Here is a 22113-nt window from a genome sequence, read left to right on the forward strand (position 1 = left end):
TATTCCAGGGCGCTTAAAGAAATCCATTAGTAATCTTTACAACAGGGGCTGAATGCAGGCTGGTTGCATAAATGTTTGTTGAGTTGAGTTACACAGCTGTGAACAAAATGGAAGAGGAAATCAGCATTAAAACTAATCAATGTCATTGTCCTAACAGAGCATAAATGAATCTTCAATTTGAGCAGATTTCAGCCCTTCTCATTAGAGGAAGTAGCTAAAGACATGGCCTTGTTCATTCCTCCTTCAAAAGTTAACTTTCAAATGATAAAGCAAATCAGATTGCTGTATAAGATGCAGAAAATGTATTCAGCTCTATTAACAAGAGAATTTGTTCAGAATGCACCACTATGTGCCTAGCTCTGTGAATCAGAAATTGAAGGGAAACATGAGAGAAACATTAGTTTTGGTTAATGACTTCAAAGGCCTTACAATCCAACTAGGGAGAGAAGTCAAATATATTTCAAGTAGAGAGAAATGGAAGACAAAGATAAGATTCACCTTAACCTGTCTGAGTGTGTTTCTTCATGTTTGGACCAGATGATCACTAAGGTCTCTCCCTGTACTAGCTCTTTTGATCACCCTCCCTTCTTTGCAAAGGTGGGGGATTATGGGTGTGGAACACTGCATATACAATCAGATTTGCAAGACTTGTTGCCAAAATACTTTTTAGGTCCTCTTTATTCTGTGTTACAAGAATGGAGAGGTATAAGGCATTTTAATATATAAAACTTTAATTTATAATTTTTATATATAACATCAAAAGAGCAATAAACATTAAAAATAAATAACTTCTGTGATAATTTAGGAGATTTGTTAGTCAAATAAGACTTTAAAATTAAGGTAACCTTGAAAAATTCATAACATTTGGAGAAAGAAGAGGTGGAAAAGGGGGCAGTTAGGTGGCACAGTGGATAAAGCACCAGCCCTTGATTCAGGAGGACCTGAGTTCAAATCCGGCCTCAGAGGCTTGACACTTACTAGCTGTGTGACCCTGGGCAAGTCGCTCAATCCTCATTGCCCCACAAAAAAAAAAAAAAAGAAGAAGAAGAAGAGGTGGAAAGCATGTAAGGTAAGGAGAATACATGACCAAAGACAGAGAGATGGGAACAAAATATTTTAGGAGTACATTGAGAAAACAAAATGGCATAGTAGAAAAACTTCTCAGACTTTGAGTTGAGACCAGGGTTCACAATATTGGCTCTGCCACTTACATACAACCCGTGACCTCCAGGTAGTTGCTGAGCCTCCCTGGAACTCAGTGTTTTTATCTCTAAAACAAAGAGACTGGACTAACTGACCTTTGAGGTGCTTTCTCCTCTTTGATTCTATAATCCTATGATCTAGAACTGAGGCCAAGAATATTTAAGTAACTTATTCAAAATAACACAGGTATTAAATAGGAGAGCTAATATTGAAGCCCAGGGCCTCATTCTACCACACCATGCTGACTTTTACAACTTACCTGTTCCTTTAACAACCAATATTACTGGTAAACATAAAGAGAAGAATGTTGAATCTTCCATACTAAATATCTAAAAACACTCACTTGAAAAGAAAATACTTCATCCTATGATAAAAAAAAGACCAGACTATCATCTTCAGAAACCACAGGAATATATGTCTTCCATGCTGCTCTTTAAAAAAAAAAAAACAACAGTGTGGAGGGGCAGCTAGGTGGCACAGTGGATAAAGAACTGGCCCTGGATTCAGTAGGATCTGAGTTCAAATCCAGCCTCAGATACTTGATACTTACTAGCTGTATGACCCTGAACAAGTTACTTAACCCTCATTGCCCCACCCAAAAAACTAAACAAATAAATAAGTAAATGAATGAGAATGAATAAATGAATTAATTAATTAATAAACAATTAATTAATAAATGAAAGAATAAATAAAAAAGGTTAATGTGGTATCCTGCAAAGAGCATACACAGCATTCTATTATGTTGCTAGTGCGGGTCAGTGATTATGTGCCCTCTGCAGATTATTTAATCTCTATGGAGCCTTGGTTTCTGTCAAGTACCAATTATTCCTCCTTCCAAACTTTATAGAAGTATAATGGTGTAAACGTTTGGTGCTTTATAAGTAAAATGCACCCAATCCAGTGAATAAAAGATCATTTAATATAGCAATACATTTCTAAAGTTCTTTGTGAGAAGGATTCTAGTTGTTCAAATAAAACTCTTTGCTGGGATGGCAGAAATGAGAAAATTCATTGCTTATATCCCTCCTCTCACTATCTGGCACCAATTTCAGACTTACCAAACTTCAAGAATATTTGCATGGTAGGGGCATCATGGGAATGAATAGGAAGAGAAGGGGGGTGGAGAGGGAAAGTTTGAGTGGGGGAAAAAGGAATGAGGGGAAGACATGCATATGCTTATCCTCAGACTCAGAAAATTGAAGGAGGAGGTCCAGACAGGGGAGGAAGGAAAACTGCCTTTCTTGAGGTCGGAAGATGTAAAGCAAAATCATCCTAACCCATACAGGAGTCAGGGAGGTCTGGAGACACTCTTTGAAGAGAAATAAAGAAGTGTCTCAAAGCAACAGACTTGGAAACCCTTTGGACCAACACCTATTTTACTGGTGTGAGGTGGAATGGTTTTATTTAGCAGCTACCTATGTGATTCCTTTTGGTGCCATCTAGTGGAGAGATGAAGGAGATGAAAAGAAATAAGCTAAAGAATGATAAATCACTCTCTGGCATATGGCTTAGGTGGTCTCTGAAAGAGCTAATTTTAAAAGATCATTAATAATACCCCCTAGACACATATCAACATAGCTGGTGAAAGGCCAGAAATGTAAAGTGAATCACTTAAGGTCACACAGGTAATATATGGCAGAGCCAGGATTTTGACTGAGGTCTTATAACTAATTTCACTGTTCTTTAAGTGGAGCTCGCTGTAAAAAGACAACAGCAAAAATGAAATAGAGGTGAAATAGCCAACATCTCTGAGGCAAACAGCCTAGCCTTCATGTCAGCTGAGCAGGTACTGGTCCTGCTCAACAGCCATTCCAACAACTCCAAGTAAGTGAGTTCTCTTACCTCAACACTAGGAATTTGTTCTCTTTTCTCACAACAATCCTTGATGAAGGTCATGCTTTACCACTGAGAACACAACTCTCCTACCAACTAGATGGCAATGGTGGCTCTCCACAAAGGTACCAGGAGAGTTAAACACTTTAAAACTATTATCTGTGTGTTCCTCAAACTAGTTTGATCTATTAGAATTTGTGGTGGGGGGGGTGGGGAATCCCTAACCCTAATGCGAACCCTAACCCTAACCCTAACCTAAAAAAAATTGCTCCCAAATTATAGTTCTGTCCTTGAGAAAGAGTTTGTTTTTAAAGTTCTCAATGGGTCCTTGCTGTGCTAATGCACAGCCTTCCCTTTACCCATATACATTGAACCGCATGAACCCCAACAGAAATGTAATCTTGGGGGTCTCAACTTCTTACTGACAGTGTAGGTAACCTAGATTTTCCACTGACATTTAAAAAAAGAGAAAACATCACAGATGAACCCCCATATAAATATAAAGGATGTCTCTCACTTCGCCTTAGTGGACCTCACAGTATGCTCGAGTGGCAATAAGTAGAAAGGAATATGGACCAAACCAAAGTCTTAGTGCAGTTTTTAAGCATAAAATTGCTCTAAGACTTTTGGGATGGCTTGTACTCTCAGTTTGAACCCCTACCCAGTGCACTCACTACTTAAAAATCAAGCTAATAGGTCAACTAGATAGAAATGTACTTCACCCCACGACCAAAACATAACAGGAAAAACTCTGAAATAAAAATCATTTTTATCCCTCATCGACTTTGAAACACATTTGCATACAGATACATCAGAAGATACACACACACATTCGCATACAGATGCATACAGATACACACACAAACACTTCTAGGCTATGGGGAAAAGAGAATAAAAGTCAAGTGCTATTATTCTTAAACTAGGTGTCTACCAATAACTACATGGATAAAACTTTCTGTTTGGCAATAGCAATAGGAAAATATAAGTGAGTACCCAAATAGCCACTGTAAAAAAAAAAAAAAAAAGGATTGCAAAGCCCAAACTCTATTCCAGCCACTTGCAAAGCTGTGAATGGTTTGCATCTGGAAATACTTAATCTTTTTCGTAGGAAACCATCAAAAAAACAAGAAAGACAGGCAGTTTGTTTAAGTGCTAGATGTGTGTGATATATCTGTTGCCACTTGTTTATGGTTAGAGTCATTTCAGTTGTGTACAGCTCTTCATGACCCCATTTTGGGGTGCTCTTGGAAAAGAGATTGAATTGATTTACCATTTTTTTCTCCAGCTCATTTTACAGATGAGGAACTGAGGCAACGAGAGTTGTGATTTCTTCAGGGTCCAACAGCTAGCAAGTGTCTGAGGCTTGATTTGAACGCATGAAAATGTCTGATTTCAAGCTCAGTGCTCTTTTCCACTGTACCACATAGCTGCCCATCTGATGCTCCTCCTGATAATAAATCCCTTCTGTTCATTCCCAGTTACCGATGCTGGATTTTGTTATCTGGATTCTCATTTCACTGTCCCAGCAGTGTTGTCTCCCTTACATATGAAATGTCTCGAGTATTCACAAATGAATGCTATGATTCCATAATTATCCAAATTCAACTCAGTTAATCCAGTTAATCTCTGATGTTAAATAGATTATATTTTTATCTGGAAAGCAAATGGCAGGCCTAACAGCAACTGAAAGGTCTTATGGAATTCTTGCAATACATTAGAGGAGAGTATTAGTTGCAGAAGGATATTGCCTTGTACTTTATAAATGGGAAAAAGTAGAATGTAAATTCAGATATCCAAGAATATTAATGTAAGGTATATTCTCCAAGTCATCAGATTCCGGAATTTTATCAGCTTTTCCCCAGATGTTAAGTTTTCATTAGTTTGTTTAATATTTTGCAAAGAAAAGAACCACTTTCTCCCAATAGCTAATTGGTAAGATTACTTTGGAGAAGAATTGACATGTGACTCTAGACAAGAATCTCAACATGAATGTGCTTCCATTTTCTCATCAGTATAAAAAAATAATAATTTACTACCTGCCTCACAGAATAGAAGAAAGCACTTTATACACCTTAAATTATTATAGTTTATCTTAACTGATAGGTTGGCTTTAGCAGGAAATAAAAGCTGAACAAGCAATTTAATTCATGTGCAAATTGTATGCTATACTGACTTGGTGAAGAGGCAGCATGGTATAGTGGTTAGAAGACAACCTGGAGTCAGAGAAACCCTGGATTGCAGTTCCCAACCAGGACATCTACTAGTTTGAGAGTTCTCATTTGTCAGTCTCCACAATCCCTCTTCAGTCCTTTGTCATCACCCTTTCCTTAATGTGTGTCTGTTTCCCCTAGGGTTTTCTCCTATCTGACCTCTTTCTTAGCAGTTTCCTTTTCTAGATTCCTCACCCGATATCATGGCATTCTAAACACATAGGTGTACCACAGGGTTCTATCTTGGGCTCCTTCTCATCTCCCTCTATACTATTTCACTTGGTGATCTCATCAGTTTCCATGGATTTAATTATCATCTCTATGAGGATGATTCTCAAATCTACCTATGCTACCCCTAGACCTCTCAGCTGTCCCAATCTCACATCTCCAACTTCCTTTTGGACATTTGGATATCCAGTAGATATCTTAAATTCAACATATCCTAAACGAACTCATTATTTTCCCTGTAAACCTTCCACTCTTACCATCTTCTGTATTACTATAGAGGGCAACACTATCCCCCCTTTCACCCAGGCTCCAATCTAGGAGTCATCTTTAACTCTTTCAAAATCTCTCAAAAGATTCCCTTTCTTTTCTGACACTGGCTACCAACGCATAATGCAGACCTTCGATCACCTCACAACCTATACTAGCTCAGTAATCTGCTGGTAGGCCTGCCTGCTCCAAGTCCCTCCCCACATCCAATCCACCTTCCATTCAGCCTCCAACCATATCATCCTCCCACTCCAACTCCATTGGTTCCCTTTTGCCTCCAGGATCAAATATAAAATGTTCTTTTGTGGCATTCAAGAGCCCGTACAACCTAGCCTTGCCCCCTACTTTTCCAGTCTTATGGCTTATTCCCTGCCACATACTTTAGATCTAGTGACCTCCTGGGTCATTCCACAAACAAGACATTCCATCTCTGAGCTCTGAGCATTTTCTCTGGTGGCCCCTATACCTAGCATAATCTTCTTTACTCTCCTTTTTCTTCTCTCTTAATGGCTTCTGTGAAGTCCCAGCTAAAAACCCATCTTCTACAAGAAGCCTTTCCCCATCCGCTCCTAATTCTACTGCCTTTCATCTGTTCATTATTTTCCTATGTGTCCTGTATGTAGTTTGTTAGTATATGTTGATTTTTTATTATTAAATTTTATTTTAAATTTATAGAATAAAACAAACATTTCCATAACAGTTCAGTTAAAAAATGATTACATGTGAAAACGCAAATCTATGAACTTGCTATTCCTTTCAAATATACAACAAAATTGTCATGTACATTATTTTTTTTTTCCTTACCTACCAGAGAGATGACTTCCATTAGACACAATAGGTGTGTGTATATATGCCAATGTATACGTATATATTAAAATTATTTTATATATACTTCTATCTATCAATTCTTTCTCTGGGTGTAGATAGCATCTTACTTCATAGGTCCTTTATATATATTTGGGGTACGTATAATAGTTAAAATACTTATTTTTTCAAAGTTGTTCTTAAGACAATAGTTGCTATTACTGTGTACAATGTTCTCTTATAATTTGGCCCATTAGATTGTGAGTTTCCTTGAAGGCAACACCATCTTTTGCCTTTTTGGGGGGGGGATATCCCTAAAGCTTATCACAGTGCCTGGCACATAGTTGACATGTTAGTAAATGTTTATTGATTAATTATTGATTGACAGCCTCTTGGTGTCCCAGGTAAATGTCTAAGACCATGAGTAAATTGTTGATGCCTCCCTGTACCAAAGGATGTACATGTCAAGATATGGATACATATAATTTTAAAATACAAATTTTTAAAATAACATAGCACACACTCATTACTAGTTCCCACAAATTTATCTGTATACTCTAGAGAATATAAACTCATTTTAATATAAAAACAGGAAATATATATGCTGGAAGAGAAATAATGCTATATCATCCAAATGTAGCAGTGGGTATTTTAGAAAAAGATGGGTACCTAGCATTTCATTCTATTTCCATCTATTCTCAGGTAAAGGTGAGTTTCAGGACTTCTGTGGCTCAGCCAAGTGACTTTCAGACAGTTTCATCGAACCATTGAGTAGCTAGTGACTCCATTGACATAGACCACCCAATTCTTAGGAAACCCCAATCTCAATAGCATGCATAGACCCAGTAAGACTTCATAGCAGGAGCCTACTATTTCAGGTACATGAGCAAGAGTTCAGCTTTGTACTAAACCAGTCCCTGGATATGATACTTATTAGTTGTGTGCCTAAGTTAAAGTCACTTCATCTTCCTGAACCTGTTTTTTCCTCTCTAAAATGAGGATAATAATACTTATACTGGCCACCTCACAAGGGTGTAGTGCTTTGCAAACTTAAAGTGGATAATATAAATGTGAATAACAACACTAAACTCAATAGATATTTGGTTTTTGTTGTTGTTGTTTGTTTGTTTTGCGGGGCAAATGAGGGTTAAGTGACTTGCCCAGGGTCACACAGCTAGTAAGCACTGTCAAGTGTCTGAGGCCAGATTTGAACTCAGGTACTCCTGAATCCAAGGCTGTGTTCTATTCACTGCGCCACCTAGCTGCCCCAATAGATAAGTGTTTTAAAAGCATTTTTAAGTATTTATTGTGTGCCGGGCACTGTGTTGCTATGGGACTCAAAGAAAAGTAAAAACAGTTAATGTTCTCAAGAAGCTTACATTCTTAGGGTGTAAGGTGAAGGGGAGAAACAGCATGTAAACAACTAGGTAAATAAAAGATACAGAGTGTAGGGGGGCAGGTTAGATGATGCAATGGATAAAATGCCGGTCCTGGATTCTGGAGGGACCTAAGTTCAAATCTGGGGCCTCAGACACTTGAACAGTAGCTGTGTGAGCCCTGGGTAAGTCACTTACCCTCATTGCCCCACAAAAACAAAACAAAGATACAGAGTGTAAATGAGAGGTATTTCAGAGAAGGGTGCCATAAATAAAGAAATTGTAACACCTACCCCCAGCTACAGGGGTAATCGTCTGAAGGAACTCTTTTCCTGCCTCTCTCGTCTTTGCAAGGATAGACAGAGTACCAGTGCTCTGAAAATCTCAGTGAGCTGAGATAACTGTTTAGAAGATGTAATACTAGCATGGATGGAAGCCATCAGCTGTTCTCATAGTACCTGCCTCATTGGGAAGAGGCAAAACACACTGTTGGGCTCTCCTAATAGGTAGAGCTAAGCTGCCTCATTCCTGCCTGTGTGGTAAGCACTGACAGCTGTGTCCATGTGGGGTGGTCTATGTTCCTATGGCTGCCAGGTGCATAGGTAGAGCCACAAGAGATGCATTTTTCTCTAGTGGAGACTAAACTCATTAGATGCATTCAGATGTCTAAATGTGTGTTTCCAGTTTTGTAGGTGGTTTTTTTTTCCTGGTTTAGTAAAAGCACGTCTTTGATGTCTTTGGCCTCTCCATCCATCAGTCATATCAAAGTCTGCCCTCAGTAGATGATCTGATAGGAGTCATTTGCCACTTAGCATGAATTTAAAGGGTATTGTCATTGTAATCCTTTTGTATAATGATAGTGTGAAAAGCTAAAGGCTGTTAAAAAATAACTTGTGTCAGGAAGCAAGTGATATTTTGCAACAGGCTTAAAGAGACTCTGAACCCCTGAAACCACCTTATGAAGATAACCTTTTCTACTACTTCCAGGATGGCCCCAATTTAAAAGGCCATGGAAGTGATGACCCACCTTTGCCAGCTGCCCGGGTTCATCAAGTGAAATTAGGCTCTGGATGAAGGTATAACCAAAGGGCCTCATTCAAGCTACTCACATAACCAGAGAAAGTCTGAAATATTTCTTAGAATGCAACTTTTTAGGTTATAGGAGGTTATTATTTTATAGTATCACTTGTGGTCTCCTTGGCGTAAGGAAATGTTTTTTAGTTATTTTATTTTATTTTATTTTATTTTATTTTATTTTTGTGGGGCAATGGGGGTTGTGACTTGAACCAGGGTCACACAGATAGTAAGTGTCAGTTTCTGAGGTCAGATTTGAACTCAGGTCCTCCTGAATCCAGGGTTGGTGCTTTATCCACTGTGCTACCCAGCTGCCTCCAGGAAATGTTTTTTTAAAGAAAACGGTTCTATCAATGCATATCAGTGGTTTATAGTGTTAACAATTTGTTTAGAGCCCAGAGAGGCTAAGGGGATTTGTCCAGGGTTGCATAGCCAGCATGTATCAAAGGACTTGAAAACTGGATTTCCTGACTAGGAGTTGCATTCTACCCATCACCTCATACTCTCCAGTAAATAACTCATTTCAGTACTCCAGGGATCTGAGACATTTTGGTATGTCTACATATTCTCCAGTCACAGGTAGTCTAGACCTTATTAAACAGTTTCATGAATTGCTGCACCTGGAAACCGCAATATGTCATGAGCCATGGCTGGTGACCAAACTCTTTTAATTTATTGAGGTCATAGAAATAATACTGGGCTTAGAGTCAGAAGACAAGTTTGCATCCTCATTCTGTGACCTAGTGAAATTCATTTCTTGTCTCTGGATCCTGGTTTCCACCCTTGTAAAAGGGGACTGGATTTACTGAACTCTCAAGTTTCCTCTAGCTCAAACATTCCATGATTCTGTAGTCCTCAATAACAGGTATACCGTCCGTGTCAATAGGCCCAAACTTCCAGCTTGTCCAGCTCATTAACACCTGCTAGAACATGGCCTTTACTACCATAGTTTGAGAATTCTGAGTCATCTCTGTGCTATAATGAAGCACTGGATATTAGTGGAGAAGTGAAACAAATACTGGAGAAAAAGTATGTATTTTCCTCTGAGATGTATTGCATTACATCTGTTCTTCACATGGGAGAAACAGTGCAGTACTGTTAAAGGAGCATTGGTTTGGTATCAGAGAAAACTCGGGTTTGGATCCCTATCCTAGCAATAACAAGCTGTGTGACTTGGGAAAGTCATCTCAGTATCTGGAATCCTATTGTTCTCATTTTCAAATGGGGGTTATAATAACTGTATCACCTATCTCTTTTTTCTTTTTTTTGGTGAGGCAATTGGGGTTAAGTGACTTGCCCCAGAGTCACACAGCTAGTAAGTGTGAAGTATTTGAGGCCGGATTTGAACTCAGGTCCTCCTGAATCCAGGGTTGGCGCTCTATCTACTGCGCCACCTAGCTGCCCCTGTATCACCTATCTCCCAGGTAGGTTGTGAATGTAATGATTTGGAAAGAATAAAATACCATATAATTGTGAGTTACTACTGTGGTTAGTGAAATTTGTGACCACCACACAGTCACAAGCAGGGAGAGGAACCGTAAGGGACAAAAAGACAGGATCAATAAGCGGGTATGGGACTTATATTAAAAAAGCAGCATACTTGAGGTCATCCTCCTGTAAGATTTTTCTTCCCATGGAAATGCTTGTGCATTAAAGTCAGCAGCAGAGACAACTCAGTTTCTGGTCATCTGTTTTGATTTGGTTGCCTGCCCTTGTAATTGTGAGATCAAGCTCCTATATTAAGGTAGCTTTGTGATTTCTAAGCATAAACCTTGAATGAAGTCATGGAACTAGGTCATTTCCTTTGCCTGCAGCAGTCACATAATTCTTTTGCCCAGCTATGTGGGTTGTGTCTTCCCCTAGGTTTCCATGTCAATGCATTCTATCCATGTGATTCTGGGAGGATATAGATCTTTGAGTAAGAGGATTGAATGGCATTTGAAAACCTTGGGGCAGAGGAAAGGTCCCAGGCACTAGTCTGAGTAGATAAGATCATAAAGTGTGATTATCCATAAGGAAATATGACCTCAGATTTTTGTTATTTGAGAGTATTCATAAGAATCATAAATTTAGAACTAGAAAAGATTCTGGAAGTCATCTGGTCCAACCTGCTTTCTTACCAGATGAGAGAAGTAAAGTCTTATCGAAAGTAAAATAAACAATAAGAACCAGACTTGGGAGTAGAACATAAATCTTGTAAGGCAAACCAGAACTCTTCCCCCAACCTCATACCAATTGTATGTGATTGTGTGTATCCAAGATTCTCCTTGAGTCTTGTACACTCAAGAGTCAGTACTCAAAGGAGAGAAACAATTCCTTCAGAGAAATCTTTCAGTCTATGTAAACTTCAGGCATTGGTTCTTTAATAATAATATAAAAAGTGATAATGAAGAGGCAGAAAGACTTCAAACACAATTTACCAGAGGTAAAATATGGTATGTTAGGTCATGCTGCTATCATTAGGCTCCAGTATATAAGAAAAAATAATTCATAAAGTGATTCGGGTGGAAAATATTGTAAGAGAGCAATCTGAAGTAAGGAAAATCCCATCAGAAGTCATAACAGTAAAAAGACTATGTGTTTCTCTAGTGGAGACTAAAACTCATTAGAAGCACTCAGATGTGTAAGTGAATGATTCCATTTTTTTTTTCAGTCTAAGGAACACTTCTATTTTTGCCAAGAAAGTGTGATAGATATTTGGGCATTACTCGGATACAGATGCTATTAATTTTACAGCACAGATTAATCTCACATACATTGTCTATATAGGCACTAGTCCATTTTGGCTATGACATTTTTAGTGGTTTAGATAAGAAAAAATAAAGGGGTTGAGCAATAGACACACTTAGCTTCTGGTTTCCCAATCTCATAATGTGTAAAGACCATAGCTAATGGAGCTATTGTTCCATTACATAATCCTACATTTATTTTATTTTGGCGTCATATGATGATTTCTGCAAATGTGGAATTAAGCTCAGTTTTCTTCTCCTAATATGTAATAGGGCCAGAACACAGAGACTCAAAATATGCATATTCAAAATATGCATATTCATTTACTTCAAGTCAATTATATTAAAGATTTACTCTGCCAGATATTATGCTAGGCCCTGAGTATACAGAACACAAATGAAATATCCCTGTCCTAAAGGGACTTACAGTCTACTGGAAGGATACTATATTTACACAGACATGTAAATAGAAAATTATTTTAGGACAGGAAAGGTACTAAAAACTGGGAGACCTGCTGGGGTAAGGATAGTTCAGAAAAAGGATTACAAAGGAAATGGCAGGGCAGCTAAGTGCCACAGTGGATAGAGCACCAGCCCTGGAGTCAGGAGTACCTGAGTTCAAATCCAGCCTCAGACACTTAACACTTACTAGCTGTCTGACCTTGGGCAAGTCACTTCACCCCAATTGTCTCACTAAAAACAACAACAACAACAACAAAGGAAATGGCACCTGAACTGAGACCTTAGGAATTCTAAGATGAAGAGGTGAGATTGCAGTGCATGAGAGAGCACACACACTTGTGGGAGATGGAACATCATATGCAAGGAAAAACTAAACAGGCCAGTTTGGCTAGAACAGAGCATGCATGATGGGGAGCTGTGTCACAGAAGTCCGTAAACAGACTGGAGCCAGATTGTTGTCTGCCTTTAAAATGTCAGGCTGAGGATTTTATGCTTTGTTCTAGAGGCAATAAAGAGCCAGGATATTTGAACATAGCTTCAAAGTAATCCCATAATGGGCAGCTGGGTGGCACAGTGGATAACGCACCTGCCCTGGATTCAGGAGGACCTGAGTTTAAATCCAGCCTCAGAAATTTGACACTTACTAGCTGTGTGACCCTGGGCAAGTCACTTAACCTTCATTGCCCTACCAAAGTATTCCTATAGGGAGGAGTAAAGATGGAGACCATTAGGCAATGAGTGATCCAATATTGATTACCTATGGAAGGTAATTTGAACTTCAGACAATTCTGGTAGTTATTATAATTCAATTCAACAAACATTTTATTAAGCACCTACTATGTGTCAGGTAAATGTGCTAAGTGCAAATTAGAAAAAGGAAAACAGTCCCTACCCTTAAGAAGCTTTCAATCTACTTGGGGTAAGACAAAACACAAAAGGAAGCTAGCAAGGATGAGCACTTACACTTATATCATTTTATTACCTGATCATGCAATAATTTTTACATATTGTCTTGCCCATTAGAACATAAACGCCTCGAAGACAGGAACTGTTTTTTTGTATTTTTGTTGTATTTATCAATACTTAGTATGATGCCTAGAACATAGTAAGGGCTTAATAATGTTTGTAAGTTGTTTGGTTGATTTGAACTGCCAGACTATGAGGACCCAATGGAACTAGTCACTGTTTTTGCCTACTAGATTTGGAAAATGAAATTTCTATTGAAATCAGAGGTAGTCCTTTCACAAACCTGAGAGTTTATTCTAATTTAAGAGGGTAGTACATGGAACTTAGCTTAAAATGTACTGTCTATATATTCTGTCTTTGGTTATGGTCATTCTGATAGTCAAACATTCATGTTTTGCTTTTGGCAACACAAACAAGCTTTGAAGCTAATCAGGTTGATCATGTGACCATCATCTCCATGGAAACTGGCCAATAAAAGAGGGTATTTAATTACAACTGTCCATTAAATTTCAAAAAGAAGCATATCCATCTCTGGCTTCATATTGTTCTTAATGTGGTCATTGGACTGACGAGCTTTCTGGTAGATAGTTCATTAGCTGGGAGGGAAAAATTAGACAATGCTTAGAGTGCTATGAGTATGCAAAAAAATGGAGACTGGCTGAATTACACTAGATTTTTTCTTTATTAAGCTGTCTCACAAAGTATTTATTTCAATTCAAAGGGGCATTTAGAAATAAGATGACCTCTTTATAAGTGTTCAGTAAACACAATCCAGGACAGTAGAACATGCTTCAGCCATTGTTGAATTGGTCATTCCCATTTCAAAATCATCTTCTTTTTTACAAACAGTTGAAAGGACAGAGTTCATTATATAACTAGTAGAACTCTGAATGGCTTTACAGTTGAAAGTAACAGGTTTTCAAGTTCAACTGCAGTCTGCATTTCAATGTATGTGTTAACTATTTTTAAACATATATTCATGGCAATGCATGTTGCCTTGGAGGTGTGTGACATTTTATTCTTAACTGTTGTTGTGTGTGTGGGTCCAGAAAATAGAATTATAATGCACTTAAAATATTGTCATTTTTGTATCAGAAAATCCAGTTTTAAGATTCAAGTCATATATAAACCTTCTCAATTTTAATATGATTTCATATGTGCATGCCTGAAGGTGTTTTTCTTTTCCAGAATACAATGCTAATGCAGATGTGTGCTCATTTTCTTAACAGAAAAATTGAAAGCAGTGGGAGGAAAAGGTGTACATATAAAGATAAACTTGTATGTTTAATGAAGGATATATATATATACATACATACATACATATATGTAGAATAGAAACAAGTTGCCAGATTAAGGAATATGCACTAAAAGGGTGAATTTGGTTCCACTACATATTGTGTAATAGAAGGGGTACTAGACTGAGGAGAGCTGAGTTCAATTCTTCCTCAGAGTAGAATAAGCACCAGCTATGGAATAAGAGAATTTGAATTCAAATCTCATCTCTGATACTGCCTCATTTATTCTCTGATACTCTCATCTCTTACTTCTTCTGTGTCTATGGACAAGTCTCCAAGTGGTGGAAGGGAAAGAGGATTGAATATTGCATTATAAGCCTTGCATTTAAATAATGGCTATGCCACTTAATACTTGTGTGACCATTAGCTAGTCACATAAAGTCACTGGTTCTCAGATTCCTCATCTATGAAATAGGATGTTGAACTAGATGACTTCTAAAGACCCTTCTAGTGCTTAATCTTTGATCTCATGAACATCCCTGGGACTCAGTTTCTTCATCTGTAAAAAGGAGCGAGATTAAAAAGCCTCTAAGATCCCTTCCAGCTCTAGATCTATGAATATAATAATGTTAAAACCTACCTATCTTATACGAATTAAATGTATTCAAAATGCTTTTCAATCCACAAACTATTACATGTCAACTATTATCAATAATAAATTATCTATATAGCTAAGGCAATATTACATATACACATGTTAATATATGTATTTATATGTCTATAGACACTTTTTGATTCCAAATGACTATAGACAGATATGACCGGCAACATCAACATCCATAAAGCTCCACAGAGATAGAAGCAACTATGCAGCAGAAAAAAATACGGGCTTAAAAGGGAGGTGATATATATATATATATATATATATATATATATATATATATATGATATTGTCCAAGCTACATTAATTTGGACAAGCCACTTTTTTTTGAAGTATCAAATTGCTCACCTGTAAAGTAAAGGTATCGTGCTAGATGGGCTCTGAAGTCTTTTCTCACTCTTCAGTTCTATAATTCAGGTATATGCTTTTACATGGACAGTTAATATGGGTAAAATATCAGTCACTATAATATTCAACATGAGGAAATGAGTTAGTGTTTTGCATAAAACAGATCATTGAAACAATAATAGCAACCCCTGATATTGCCAGATGTGCCACAGAATAATTATGGAAGTCTTTGTCAGTTTCTTCCTTAAGCATAGCTTTTGAAATTCTAAATGAATATGAGGCTATCCAGGATCGTGTAAATATAAATGATTGGGATACATCAAGTAAATATGGCACTGCCTTGGTACTGAAATGGAATTGAAATATGTACACAAATTCCCAGGTCTGTGTTTCAGGGCAAAGGAAAGAATTCCCAGCAGTTATTCAATACCAAACAGTAGTACCTAAAAGAAAATGCAACGATCTCAAATGTTTAGGAACCAACAATTGTTTTAAAGATTCACTTTGGAAGACTATGATCCAAGGTGAAAAGATGTTAAACCCTTACTTTGTTTCTGTCTTTACAGAGGAAGAGGGCGGAGATCTAGCCCAGCCCGGGATCAGTTTTCCAGGGCCAGCAGAGGAGGAACTAGGTAGAGTACAGATACACAAGCACTGGTTGTTGGAAAGAGTAGATGTGTGTTTCATAGTCATCTCCAAGTATGGGTGACAGACTGTACAACTAGAAATTGGTGGACCATTTGACAAATGTTTCTTTTAAAGTGTCTGTTTCTGAAATTTATTCTAATAATTCAATGCTACAATATGATAAAGGTTTGAGGTTTTGTTTTTGAGGATTGTTGTTTTAAGTGAAAACTAAAGGGAGTATGCTTACAAAATTTATTTTTAAATACCAGATTTATCAAGATATTTCCCTAGTTGAGATCAATTATTATGACAAGTAGCCAAAAAAAAAAAAAAAAAACAGAACAGGGATTTCCCTTTTCTAGAAAAAGAGAATTGATTGAGTTGTCATTTCTGACTCTAAAAATTTATGACTCCAAGGTTCTAGATCTAACACTTACCACCTTCTTCTACTTCACCCTTTATGAGAGGGGAAGCAGGATATAGCCTTTTGATTCTTTCAATGTAAGGGACTCCCAATGTGGAAACTCCCTCTACATATGAAGATTGGCAATCGGTCTGTAATTTATCATTTTAGAGATTTGCCCAGGGTGCTAAGAGGTTAAGTTGTTTGGTCACAGTCACAGGGCCAGGCCATAACAGAGATAGGACTTGGAACCAGGTCTTTCTGACTCCAAGGCCGGCCCTCTCTATTAACCATGCCAGACTACCTCTCTCTTTCCATCTACAAGGCACTTAAATGATTTTTTTGTTGAATCGTTTTGAACTGACTTTACATATTATAAAGCAACCCCTCTGGCTTTTTCTTCTATGTGATTAGATATCTCTTTAAGTTTCCTCTGTGCCTTCTATATAAGTCATTTTAAATATAAATGGGGGGACTCAACTCCTTTTTATTTGTGTTTTTTCCTTATAACTGATTACTTGACACAAACCATCTAATTTCCCTACATTGGCACAGGTCTGGATGCTGCATATGGATTATGTGCTGCTATCAGAGGGAGTGCTGAATTACTGTCAGTTTCTATTTTCCTTGGCACTAGTTACAATCATGTGGTAATTTTATTTTTCTGCTGGCCTAGGCACAATAAAGCTGGTGCTGTATTTGGCCATTAGGCACTTGCAGTGGAGTCGTGCTTACGTAAAAGTGGCAAGTGCTTTTGTGAGAAATATTGAATAAATCCAACTTCATCTTCTAAATGAACAAAGAAACTGTACAGATGGGTTAAACCCTCCCCCTTGCCTCCCCCACAATCTTACACGGCTATAATAGGATCATGGAATTTAGAACTAGAAGAAAGCTTGGAGGCTATCTGGTCCAACCCTCTTTTGCTGATGAGGAAGGACACAGAGCCCTAGAGAGAAGTGACTTGCTCAAGGTTACAAAGCTGCTATTTTGCAGAGATTGGATTCAAATCTGGGTCCTTCAGCTCCTCCATATCCAATGTTCTTTTTTAAAAATAATAAAATATTTTTATTTAAAGTTTTGAGTTCCAAATGCTATTGCTCCTTCCCTCTCTCCCCTTCCCCTTCCCTGAGGCAGTAAGAAATCAGATATAGGTTATACATGTGCACTTATGTAAAACATTACCATATTGGTCATTTTGTATAAGAAAACTTGAATAAAAGAAAAAAATGAAAAAAAGTGAAAAATAGCATGCTTCAGTCTGTGTTCAATCAATATCAGTTCTTTCTTTGGAGGCAGATAGTGTGTTTTTATCATTAGTCCTTTGGGATTGTCTTGGATCACTGTCCACTGTTCTTTTGCTTATTTTCAGGCAGCCCTTTTAAAAAAGGGTGGTCCATTTAATTACCCCATGAGGTTGGGAGTATATAAGTATTATCTCCTCTTCATGGATGAAGAAATAGCTAGAGGCTAAATAACTTGATCAATGTGATGCAGCAGAGCCTTCATTTAATAAACCCATGTCTTCAAATTTTTCAAACCATAGGACTGTTTTCCCCGGCCCATCCCATACCTAGCCTGCAAAAGTGGCATCAGCCTTTCTGCTCTTAGCAATCTCAGTGGGCCCAATTAATGTGCTAAATCTTAATTTAAACTCCGATTTTGTAGCATTTTATAGTGGGGGGAAGCTCTGATCCTGAACTCAAAAGGCCTGAATTCAAGTCTTAACTCTTATTTCCTAGTTATTCAAACTTGGGCACATTACTTCTCTTTAGGTTTTAGTTTCTTCATCTATAAAAAAAGAGAATATTGGACTGGATAATTTCTAATATCCTTCTCAGCTCCAAGATTATATGATTCTCTGATCATCTCTTTCTCACGCCTTTATCTGTGGCCTATTATTTTCTTCGTGGGTTTAAGCTGTTCTTGTTTTGCCAAAAATATATAATAAAAAGGAAAGTAAAAAGGCATTTTGTGATAAATCAGTTGTGCCTTTTCGAAGACAACAGCAACAATAGGAGAAAAGAAAAAATATAAGGAAAATTGAGTAAAGCAGGGAGAGAGCCTCTTACCTTCTACTAAATGCTTGTTAAATTGAATTGAATTACCATTATAATTCTTTAGTCCAGAGTCACAGCATTAGAATAAGGGAAGGCATTTCTAGTTCATTCAATTCAAAAAGATGTTTTATTACATGCCTACTTTTTCCAGTCAGAAGGGATACAAATGAAAAATAGTTCCTGCCTTTAAAGATTTCTACATTCTACTACAGGGATGAGAGGGAATAGATAACTAAATACAGTATAATTTATGAAGGGAAAGAGAATAACTATAGAGATCTTCCTATGGAAGGCTACACTGAAGCCAAGTCCTTCTTCAATACTGCTGAATAATTCCCTTGTAATTTGTCAAACCAAAAAGTTTGGTATTTATCAAGTTAAAAGGTCCTTATTCTATATAAATAATATTTCTATATTTGGAGCTATGCAAACTGAAAGGCCATTAATCTGTATAAGTAGAATATACATATATAAAAATGTATTTCAACATAATTTTTATATTATATATAAGTAGTATATAGAGATTATATATATATTCTATATAAGTAGTCCCCATCCCATTGAAAAATCTTGGCATTTCTGATTATCTCACTGTAATAATAATTTGGATTACAGCTATGTAATCATAGACATGTCAACCTAAAGGGATCCAACCTAGACATCATTCCCTTTACTCAAAATCCTACCCCTCTTCTTCATATCCCTATTACTTGTAAGTGCACCACCATTCTTCCAGTGACCAGGGTTTGAAATCCTGGAGATATTCTCAACTCTTCCTTCTGCATCATCCTCCATATTCAAGGAATTATTGCATCTCGTCAATTCTACCTCCATAACATATAACTGTTCCTTTTTTTCTGCTCACCGGGCCCTTATTGTTCTCCCTACCTCACATAATAACTAATATTTTTATAAAGCTTTAAAGTTTGTGATGTACTTTACAAATATTATCACATTTGATCTTCACAACAACCCTGGGAGGTAGGTGCTATTAGTATTCCCATTTTATAGATGAGAAAACAGAGGCAGAGGATATGCAGCTAACAAGTTTCTGAGGCCAAACTTGAACTCAGATCTTCCTGGTCCAGTGCTAGCCACTGGGTCACTTAGCTGCCTCTCAATCTCTCCTTTCTTTTTTTCTTTTTAAGTGACTTGCCCAAGGTCACACAGCTAATAAGTGTCAAGTGTCTGAGGCCGGATTTGAACTCAGGTACTCCTGAGTCCAGGGCCAGTGCTTTATCACTGCGCCACCTAGCCGCCCCTCAATCTCTCCTTTCTGAAGCCTCTCATCCACACAGTCAAGCTCAGGTATGACCAAAGTACTTCCTTTTGCAATAATTCCTGAGCCTCTCCTGCCTATAGGAAAATTACAGACTTCTTTTGACATTGAAGACCTTTAACATTGTGCGTCCTACCCACCCATTCCTATACTCTAAGGTCCAGATAATCTGGCTTCACACACAATTCATGTTGCCTTTGTATAGACTGTCTCTTCCACTCTCATTTTTTGCAGGGTGGGGCAGGACAATGAGGGTTGGTTAAGTGACTTGCCCAGGATCACAGAGCTAGTAAGTATCAAGTGTCTGAGTCTGGATTTGAACTCAGGTCTTCCTGAATCCAGGGCCAGTGCTTTAACTATTGTGCCACCTAGCAGCCCCCTCCACCCCCTTCTTAGAATGTACTCCCTCATCTCCCTTCAAAGTTTGGCTCAAACTTCATCTCTTAAGTTAGACATTTCTTAATACCACAAACTACTAGTGCCTCCTCCCCTCAAAAATTACCTTGTTGTGCTTTGCAAGTACTTTGTATTTATATAAACCCCACTGCCCATAGAATATGAACACCTTTCAATCCCCAGTACCTATCATAGTGTTTATTGCATGGTAAATATTTAATAAATGCTTTAGATTGATTGATTGATTTGTGTACACACCAAACTCAAACCAAAGCTAGAATTATTTCCATTGGCAGGAGACTCTCTTAATTCTGTTGCTTCACTAAGATTTTGAAAGGAGCTCATTTGGAAATTTTCGTCATTTTCACAAAAAATTTGCCTCCCTAACAAACATCTAGATAAAAATGGCAAATCCATCAATTACTCAGAATGTGAAATATGATAAATTCATAGAATTGGCATAGAAAGGACTACTTAATGGTTTTTGAATCTTCAAAACAATGAATATGCATAAGGAGCTCACTGGGTACATGTCACTGATCTGGATAATTAACTGGATTTCCAGAGTAAGAAATTGGAAGTTTGTTATTGTGGAGATAAAAGCATAGTTGTAGACCTTGCTTGTTTTCTTCCCGCATACATGAATTTACCTTCATCTCACATTTCCATTCAAAATTGCTTCCTTAAATTGCCTCTGTTTATTATATCTGCTATCCTTTAAAATAAAGGATCCAGTACCCAGCTCAGTGCCTTGGGCACTGAATACATACTCCTTAGACTGGATATTTGTCAAACTGTTAGACAGGCCTGTCTACTTTAGAAGTGTGGATCTGTCATATCGCTAATCCTTACTACATAAATAAGACTCAGTGACAAAGATTCACTCTTTACACTGGAATTTCTTTTTCATAGACATTAATAAGAAGACAATACAAATATTGGTTGAAATTAAGTTGATGGTATCCTAAGCTGTTCTGCATATGACACCAAAAGAAAAAGAATTCTTTATTGTGCATGATGATGATTGACACTGATGAAGAAATAGGCATCATTACCATCCCAATAAAAACAAGTAGTCAAAAGCATATCTAGCAGAAAAGCTTCTTTTACTTTTTGGCTGGGGGAAGGGGAGGTGGGCATTTAGTGAATACATAATGCCATATTCAGTAACATTTAAAAGAAGAGAAATAATATGATTATAACATTAATAAAGTTTCCTTGATGGGAAAGTGGCAACATGGTCCTCTATAAAAAAAAAAAATTGGCACTCGTAATGTGAACAAATAAGTTAATGCTTGTAAAATGCCAGTACTACTTACAAATATTAATATTTGATAATATTTCGTGAAACCATGATGTGTCTTGAAGTGTTAGTTTTTGTGTTGTGTGTATGTATTCAACCAGGACGTATTGGTTAAGACAATTTTTTTAAAAACCAAATTCATTGTATTCACTGCTCTTTCAAAGAATTGACATAAAAAGGGTAAAACAGAGAAAAATTCTAAGATTTCAGACTTAACAGGGTGAAAACAACTGTTTGAATCCATCACTTAATAAAAAGGTCAATTCAATTAAAAATCAGTCAATACAATATAAAAATAACCACAATATTTATTAAATGCCTGCTGTGTATAGTCATTTTTGTTTGTCCTCTTATTTTGGTAGGGGGTAAAAGGTAGGTGGGAAAGAATCCCTATGATTCTGTCAACCTAAATAACTCCCAGTGTGGAAATTACTATTTATAACAAAGTCTCAGATAACTTCCTGGAGCCTGTCCTATGCTGTATGTAGATCCAAACAAAAGTGAAGTGTTGTATAATGGAAAGTGTACTACATTTAGAGTCAGAAGTCTCAGCCCTGCCACTTATTACTTGTGTAATATTAGCAAGAGATTTTACCTCTCTAGGCCTCAGTTTCTTCATTTTATAATGAGAGGGTTGAACTGGATTGCC

At 37.3% G+C, this 22113-nt stretch overlaps 1 protein-coding gene across 9 annotated transcripts in view; it reads left to right on the forward strand.

The window, feature by feature from the left end:
• DLGAP2 (DLG associated protein 2) overlaps positions 1–22113 on the forward strand; it is a 1236668-nt gene that overhangs the window by 942928 nt on the left and 271627 nt on the right. For 6 of the 9 annotated variants that reach the window (XM_043984242.1, XM_043984239.1, XM_043984241.1 and 3 more), the window contains one exon: positions 15963–16028. The exons of the other annotated variants lie outside the window; for them this stretch is intronic. In XM_043984242.1, the coding sequence (XP_043840177.1) occupies positions 15963–16028 (66 nt within the window). The remainder of the gene's footprint in view (positions 1–15962; positions 16029–22113) is intronic. 9 annotated transcript variants of the gene reach the window in all.

Source organism: Dromiciops gliroides, chromosome 2 (genome assembly GCF_019393635.1).
Source record: "Dromiciops gliroides isolate mDroGli1 chromosome 2, mDroGli1.pri, whole genome shotgun sequence".
Lineage (NCBI taxonomy): Eukaryota > Metazoa > Chordata > Mammalia > Microbiotheria > Microbiotheriidae > Dromiciops > Dromiciops gliroides.